General features: G+C 42.7%; 1 protein-coding gene across 4 annotated transcripts; it reads right to left on the reverse strand.

Annotated features, from left to right (window-relative positions):
* Positions 1-683: 683 nt before the first annotated feature.
* On the reverse strand, positions 684-3,578 carry LOC119276186. 4 transcript variants are annotated; one of them, XR_005136405.1, is made up of 4 exons: positions 3,371-3,578; positions 1,850-2,447; positions 1,052-1,282; positions 684-953 (listed from the first exon to the last, which is right to left on the reverse strand). XR_005136405.1 is itself a non-coding variant. In XM_037557197.1 (3 exons), exons 2-3 carry the CDS (start codon positions 2,389-2,391, stop codon positions 1,213-1,215), a joined length of 612 nt encoding a protein of 203 aa, XP_037413094.1. In that variant the 5' UTR covers positions 2,392-2,444; positions 3,371-3,578; the 3' UTR covers positions 712-1,212. The 4 variants fall into 4 exon arrangements, 3 of the variants coding, with proteins under 3 accessions (XP_037413094.1, XP_037413092.1, XP_037413093.1); XM_037557197.1 differs by having other exon boundaries at positions 712-1,282; positions 1,850-2,444; XM_037557195.1 differs by having other exon boundaries at positions 712-1,282.
* Positions 3,579-8,707: the final 5,129 nt, after the last annotated feature.

Consider the following 8,707-nt stretch of genomic DNA (forward strand, 5'->3'; position numbering starts at 1 on the left):
TGGCCAAGGGCGTCTCTCCTAGCCACGTGTCCTCCCAAAATCTTGTTGACATTCCATTGCCAACCAAGAATTTGACCCTACGAAAGAACGGGTCCTTCGTGCGCATAAGTCCCTTCTAGAACGGCGAGTCAGTCGGTCTCATGGTAACCTGGGCTAGTGTTTTTGAGTGTAACTTATTGCGCAAGAGTTGAGACCACATGCCCTCTGGCTCAGTCTCTAGTCTGTAGAGCCATTTGCTCATAAGACATTTGTTCTTGATTTCTAAGTTTTCAATACCGAGACCCCCTTGGTCTTTAGGTCGGCAAATGATATCCCATCGCGCGAGACGGTATTTCCGCTTGGCCTCATCAAACTGCCAAAAGAAGCGGGATCTAAAGAAATCAAGTCGCTTGCGAACTCCTTTCAGAATTTCGAAGAACGACAGTAGGAACATCGACATACTAGTCAGTACTGAGTTAATCAGGACTAGCCGGCCTCCATATGACATAAGCTTATCCTTCCAGCAGCTAAGTTTTTTTCAATTCATTCTTCAATACATTTCCATTCTTTATTGGAGAGCTTACGGTGATGAATCGGTATACCCAAGTAACTGAATGGTAAGGCACCTGATTCGCATCCAAACAATTGTCTGTATTTGTGTTCCTCGTCTTTGGCCTTCCCAAAGCAGAACAACTCGCTCTTATGAAAATTAATTTTTAATCCAGACAATTGTTCGAAGAGACACAAGATAAGTTTCATATTATGTGCCTTAGCCATGTCATGTTCCATGAATAGAATAGTGCCATCAGCATATTGTAGAATGGAAACTCCTCCATCGACAAGATGAGGAACTAGACCCTCTACATGGCCATGTTGCTTGGCCCTGCCAATAATGACGGCCAGCATATCTGCCACAATATTGAACAGAAGAGGAGACATGGAATCCCCTTACTAGCAGCCTTATATGTTACAACCTGGAGCATGTGAACACAAAGGAAGGAAAATAAGGCGAAAATAAATAAATGGGTCAAATCTTGATATGATACAGCGGGCATCAAAACTGCAACCCTACCGTGCAAGCTAGCTAACAGGAAAGCAGACATATAGGATCATCCTTTGCTTGTTTAACTTCAAGCCACAGGTATCACCCAGATTGTTGAGAAGTTGCCAGCGTAAGCATATCCTAGCAGAAAAGCTGCAGCTATCCATTGTTTCAAATGGCAGACGAAAAATCTACTGAATCACACACTCACATTTCCTGAAACCCTCATTTTCTAGTTCATCATCTGACAAACTTCCATCGCTGTTGAAAGAAACATAATCATTCAGTACTCAGAAAATATTATGGCTACAAGTAACAACCAGTGGGTACAAGACTTGTGAGCCAACAAAATAATAAAGCATGTGTCTGCACTCATGCTCAAAACAGATTGCAGTTAGAGAATCAATAAGTTTGAAAAGGTTGCAATTAGCAATCGAAGTAGTAAACTGGCCTTCACATTAATTCCAACAAACACACATAAATACCTATCAGCTCTATCGACATAGAGGAGGTGCATCATATGAATAAATGAGTGTAAATCGGAACAAAGTTGGAATCACTTTTGAGATAGTTGATGTACGATCCTTAATACTCCCTCCAATCCATATTAATTGACGCAGCTTTAAAGTTGTACTAAAGCTGCGCCAAATAATATGGATCAGAGGGAGTAGCAAAGTTCAACTCCACCAAAGTAGACAACTTATAGCACTAATAGTGAACTGCTTCTAGAAATGTGCTAAAATTTATAATCTACAAATAGACAAACGACAATGTACTATTTCTGTGCTGGTAATGATGAAAGAAGGGAATATAATTTTCAGACTGTACCTGGCTTCGAATTCCCTTATCTCAAAAAGCTCCTTTCCACATGTATCAGTCCATTGAACTTTTCTCCGTTCCATACCAGATTTCAAGGTTTGCACCTCTTCCAGTGACTCACGTGGTTCTTCACCTTCACTCACCACTATACAATGCTCTGACGAATCCCTTTTTGAGTTGCTCTTAAGACAACCTTTTCTCTCATCTCCAGTTATGGAACCATTAGTGGTAACCTTCTTCTTTGTTGAACGGGATGGCTCTTCCAAAGAGTCCAAAGTGTTGCTTGAACTCAATTTCGGAGGAGACGCCCCTTCGAGCTCCAAAGCAGTGCTACCGAAGCAGATGAAGGGAGCACACTTACGGGGAGCTTGGTTTTTCGTGTTAGCCAGATGATACACATGCTCAGCTTCCCCATCGACTAGTCGGTACTGACTCCATGCCTTGACAGGCTTCTCTTCTTCTTTCCGTCCAAGCAGCAAAAGAGCAAGGCCATGACTGTATCCTGAAGCTGACGATGAGAAGAAACCTCCTCCTTCCACAGCCAGTAGCATTTCCACTTCTCATCCAGGAACCATTAACTATATTCTTCTGCTCTTAAACTAGTCTACTGTGCTACAAGGGAAGCAAAATCAGATTCAATGCTCACTATACTTGCAATGGAGATATACACTACCGTCTCATGAATATAAATCAGTAGCAGAATATGAGCCGCACATCGCTTTGTCGAGTAGTAAATGACATAAATTCTACCATCTCATTCAACAGGGCATGGATATCTCTACTGCAGCAGGCATTCTTGTCTTGGCCCTTCGTTGGTTACTATGCAGTCAAGAAACAGATAAGGTTCCCAATTATATCCAACCTATCCAGTTTTAGCTGAGCAAATAATTGAAGAGTTCACCTAAACATGATCACATGCCTAATGTACTCCCAAACTGCATCTAAGCCTAAAGGGCTCTTGATTCACTCGTACCACACATATGCCATAATTAACCCGCCAATCCCATGCGAAAAATGCAATGAACCGGAGCGCACACTCTAACATACTTCTAAAGAGATTAAAAAAAACATAAAGAAACTGCAAATACAGATTGACAACAAGTTCATAATGAGCTAATCCCAACAAGATATGTTCCAAAGTACTCCCTCCGGAATTACTTGTCTCGGAAATGGATGTATCTAGTTCTAGATACATCCATTTCCGAGACAAGTAATTCCGAACGGAGGGAGTACACAACAATTGCTTCCTGACTGAGTTTCATAGAATACAAAAGAAAGAAAATCCGCAGCACCGAGCTAAGATCCCACTAATGCATAAACTGAAGAACAGGCCGAAGAGGTAGGCCTTCACACGGATCTAGCAACCAAGAACCAACCAAATCCTTAATAATCGGCTTAAGTAAGGAACGCATTGGCTAACACCAATACTCAACACCCAAACTAAGGACCTGCACGACTCGGATCCAAAAAAGAAGTCCGAAAAGTTTAAATCAGTGGGCGAATAAAATGCTACGGCTGAACGGATCGGACCTGGGGGAGAGCTACATTCCGATTGGGCGCAGCGGGGTTGGAGGCGGGGGGGCTATCGGATCTGAGCCTGAGTAGAGGATGCGAGGTGAGGAGAGAAGTGGAAACCGATTGTAGGGGAAAAAAAATCAAGAGGGGAGGTTGGAGTAGGAAAAGAGAAGGCACAGACAGGACCTCAGCGGCAGTTGGTGCTGTTCTGTCCTAGTGAGACTTGCGCTGGAGACGATCGTTTAGGTTCGGGCCCTCGTCCAAGTTGACCTTGTGGGTCCGCACTGTATTTCTTTTTCTTTTTTGATTTTGAGAACACTGGGTCCGGACTGTAAGTAGGAGTAAAATGCATCTTTGATCCTTAAAGTTGTTGGCGATGTCTATAATGATTCCGGAACTCACAAACTGCTTCTATACAATCCTGAAACTTACAAATACGGACTCAGTATGGTCCTTAATCTTGGCAAACCGGTCCTGTGCTACGGCAACGCGTACGTATGGTGTACGCCACACCCGCCACGTCAGTATAGGGCCCACGACCAGCCGACTAACTGGTTCGCGGCACCGATTCCCTCCCAAATCCCTAACTCTAATATTTTTTCCCCTTTCGTTCCTCAGCATGAGCGGCGAGACCGAGTTCTCCTCTCCATCAATGGTGTGGGTGTCATCGGCTTCGCTCCTGTGGCTCGAGCCGGAGCTTGCGCGCAGGAGGTCGCCACCGCAAGAGGTAAGGCCATGTGCCGCGCGCGCACATCCGCCATGGATGCGCTGGAGGCACGATAACGTTGGCGCGTGCTGATGGCGACGGCGGTCGGAGATGGCGGCGATGCGATGACGTCGGCCGCACTTCTTCCCGTCATCGACCAGTGGTGGGTGCTCTGTATCAGTGCGAGTTCTGAACTTGTGAATATCAGGCTATGTATTTCTCAGTGTTATGTATGTTAGATTAGTGAACTTGGCCGTCAGCTTTTACATGAACTATATTTACTGCCAACAGTATGTGTCTCTTTTGTTATATGTAATGTAATGTCAGCTATGCAAGAGAACTATGTTAATGTCAGAAAGTGTTGTCCTTATCTATCCTTCTGTACTACATGCATGTGAAGTGCAGTTTGTACAGTACCGAGACCAACCTGAAGCAACAATTGAGCATATATGTGACTTAATTTTGCAGGACTACACATCACACAAATAAAACATCTTCTTGGATGAATTTTCACAATATGTAAGTGCATTTTGCAGGAGTACACAGCAGACAAATGAAACATCACATTGGCTGAATTTTCACAAGATGTAAGTGCATTTTGTAGGAATACACAGCACACAAATAAAATATGTCCCTAGCTAAATTTTGACAGTGTGTAAGTGCCTTTGCAGAACTACACAGCACACAAAACATCTCCATAGCTGAATTTTCACAAGATGTAGGCGAATTTTGCTGGACTCACAGAACACAAATGAAACTTCTCCATAGCTGATTTCCCATGAGATGCAAGTGCATTCAGTAGGAATCACAGAAAACAAATATAAAGACGATTTAACTAAATTTAGGAGAAGCAGACCAAGCGTATATGACCTGAACACCAAGCGTATATGATATCAACAGTACATAAAACACTGATTACAAGTTCTGCAGCTGACATTACTAGTTCATTAATAAAATAATCTAACCCTGACAAGTTCACACATGGCATTCAGCCACTCCTTAGCTCATCAAACATGTTAACTTTTCTTGGTTTTTTAAACCTTGACCTGTCCTAGTTGGAAGGTGCCCGTTTTGATGTTTCTGTCTGAATTTGCCAATGTTTCATGTTGTCCTGCTCATCCATTGCCTTAACTTTTGCTGCGTCTTCAGCCTTCTTTTTCTCATTGTTCTCATCCATGTCTTGCTGCTTTACTAAAGTTACTTCTTCAGCTACTCTCTCTCTCTCCTCCCCGTCAACAATCCTTTGTGTGTCTTGAGAATGGCGCTGCTGCTCCCAAGCTTGTTGTCTTGCAGCCTCCTCAGTTTGCAAATATTCTTGCCAAGTCTGCCGCCTCTCCTCCTCCTCTGCTTGATGTATAAGAAAATTTGCTTCCTCAGCTGCTTGCAACAACTTTTCTTCTTCCTCTTTCAGCTTTGCCATTGCTGCATCGAACTTGGTTTGATCAGCCACCTCCCTTCTCTCTGCTGTAGCTTTGAGCTTTGCAAGTGCAATAACCTCCCTCTTCCTGTGCATATTCCCCACAGTTGTTGCGGTAGTTGGAGCAATTGGTTGCTGAGACATTGCATGCATCTGGATGAAAGAATTTTTTGGTAATGGTCCATGTGCAACTGATTCCCTCTGGCTAGAAACTCTCTGAACAAAAAGAGGATATAAACATATAAACTGCTCTTCTGGAAACATATAAATATACTAATTTTATATATGGAAAAAATCCCAGACCTCTTGGGTTAAGGTAGCAATAATCTCAGGCTCGTAATGTTGCTGCTCATGCGTCACTATTCGTTCAGTTCGCTGGTTTTGTTTCTACACATAGAAAATAAATATGTAATGATCAATTAACGCTAAATAGTTAGGAAATCCTCAAACAGTGCAAATAAAACCACATTTACCTGAGTTATAGCAGGTTCTTCCTCATCTGAGGAGGAAACATCTCGCTCAGCTCTGACTTTTACCCCGTGAAACTTTTTCTTAGGTGTGAGTCCTAACTTGTAGTCCAAGCAACCACCTTTGTTACGACCAGCTAATCCACAGTAACTGCAATGAATTATTGCACCTTTCTTACTAATTTTTACTCCTTTCTTCCCTTCTTTCTCCTCTAGTTGTTTTCTCCTATTTTCCTCCTCCTACCTTTTTGTTTAAGCAATGGTGGTGGTGTGATATGCCTTCCATTCATTTTAGTCCACTCAGTAACATCTCTACATGGCAAAATTATGTGTTCATAGGCCTTGCAATATGTTGCAATTGAGTAGCATGAGTTGACCCTATCTTCTGGAGAAATCTTGTCATACCTAAGGGCAGATACTTCATGACAGCACGGAATACCAGACAAGTCCCATCTCCTGCAGCTGCACTTTGCTAGTACGGTGTCAACACTAAAATCCACACCTCTATTATTTACTACAAAGATGCCCTTTCCAACAGGTGAAGCAAGACAAGTTCTTGCGGCTTCAATATTTCTATCCAACTTTTTCATTATCTTCAGACATATTGTACCATGCCACTTAAAAGGCTCTTGCTGCTTGCCATAAATTCTTCCCATACACTGCCCTTTAATCCTTTGGCACATGCTTATAATCGGCATTTCCCTTGCATCTAATATGTATTTGTTGAACACCTCACAATTATTGTTCAACAGATCATCACACTTAGGGAAGTCGTTTTGATAGGCCCTTACCCATGTTTTAGGTGCCAACTCCTCTAGCCAATCATGGGCCCCCTTATTAAGAACTGGCATCTCATTCATGCTTTGTCTAAATTGTCCTTCAGTACTAATTCTAGTACATTTCCAGAGTTAGTTTTTAAGGGCCTCACCTTTGAAGTTTTTGTTGAAATTCTGCCATAAATGTCTGACACAGAATCTATGTGAGGAGTCACTAAACAGTTCTCTAACCGCCTTAATTAAACCCTGGTAAGCAAACATAAATAATTAGATATGCAATAGTACAATTAACTATACATGTATTACATATGTGAAATACTCACTTTTTGCTTGTCAGACATGATTGTCCAAGGAGAAGTGTTTCTAATGCCAAGGTCTTGCTTTAGAGCTGTCAAGAACCACCTCCAAGCTTTTGTGTCTTCACTCTGAACCACTGCATGTGCAACAGGAAAAATACAATCATTCGGATCCATTCCTACTGCACTAAGTAGAATGCCTCCAAACTGTGTCTTCAAGTGACATCCATCTAGGAAAATAACAGACCTACAGGCAGATAGGAAACCCCTCTTGCAAGCATCAAAAGAGAAATAGCATTTCTGAAACTGGCCATCATCTGCGAGTTCTACAAAAAAGGTACTACCAGGATTTGATCTCCTAAGCTCATTTGCATAGTCCCACAACATGTCATATTGTGCAATTTCATCTCCATATATCATATTGAAAGCTAATTTTCTGGCTCTCCCTAGCTTTCCCCTTTTGACTGTCATGTTGAAATCTTCTTGCGCAAGTGCTGCCAAGCCCTTCAATGTCATCTTCTCATTTGCTCTTATTTTCTCCACATACTTGTCAGCAATATACCTAGCAGTAAATGCCCGCACCTGCCACTTCTTGCTGCAATTATGCTCACCATAAAATGTCTTCACCATAATGGAATCTGTCCTATTATCCAAAGATGCATAAATATACCATGGGCATGTACACTTACTCCAAGCCTTGTTCGGTCATTCTTGGGAAATGTGATGTTCACTCTCTCTTTCACACTATGTTCCCTAATTGCCTTTCTAAGAAGATCAACTGATGAGAACAACTACCCCACATGGAATTTGGGATCATGCATATCTTCTGCTGTAAATGATTTGAAATTGAACTTCATTTCATCCTCATCCGAATCTGGAGCTTCTAATTTTTCATCTTCAGAGTTGCAATCTTCTACAACCTGCTTGCCTTTCTTGTCACTGAGATAACGCAATTGATCTTGGGCCAAGTCCTCATCCCCATCCTCTGTGTCAAAATCACTGTCCACTATTTCTGGCACATAATCACTGTCGGTAGAATCATCGTCGGTGCCACAATCATCTTCCTCAATATCATCTTTCTTTTCCTCTTGGCCTCAGCTTAACTCTTGTTTGCCCATTGCTTTCAAGTTCAATGGTTGCACTGACATTGCTATCATCAACATAACTGGAATCAGTGGTGCTTGCCATCTTAGGACCGGAAACAAGTGGTAAATGAGCTATGGGGTGTAACACCCGGATGATTAAGCAACAACGATCACCTCGGTTACTGTGGCTAACCTCACATTGATTCGAACCCGGTCTACAAATAAATTCAAAACAAAACCAAAGATAAAAGGTTTCGAAAACTAAAACTAAAATGTTCGGGGGTTGTCAAAAATAGCAAACCTAATTATGGTGGGGTGCACAAAATTTTGTAAAATGTTTTGGCATTTTAATTAATCTAAAACAGAAAGTAAGAAAAGGGAAAAATATAAAAAAAAAGGAAAATAAAACAAAAGAGGTGGGGCGAAGGAACCCCCACTGGCCCATCTGGGCCAGCCCTTCCCCACCTGGCCCAGCCAGCCCCCCCGAACCCCTCACCTGGCCCCCTAACCCCTGGCCCAGCCCCCTACCCTGGGCCGGCCCAGCCGGCCGGCCACTTAGCCCTCCCGCGGCTAGAAACCCTAGCCGCCCCACCTCACTCGCCCCC

This window comes from Triticum dicoccoides, chromosome 3B, assembly GCF_002162155.2.
Source record: "Triticum dicoccoides isolate Atlit2015 ecotype Zavitan chromosome 3B, WEW_v2.0, whole genome shotgun sequence".
NCBI classification, from domain to species: Eukaryota; Viridiplantae; Streptophyta; class Magnoliopsida; order Poales; family Poaceae; genus Triticum; species Triticum dicoccoides.

Excerpts from the sequence above, each read along its gene's own strand:
- LOC119276186 (XM_037557197.1), bottom strand. The coding sequence starts at position 2,391 with ATGCTACTGGCTGTGGAAGGAGGAGGTTTCTTCTCATCGTCAGCTTCA. Across the intron at positions 1,283-1,849 it reads ATAAGGGAATTCGAAGCCAG|CGATGGAAGTTTGTCAGATG; the intron begins GTACAGTCTGAA and ends TTCTTTCAACAG.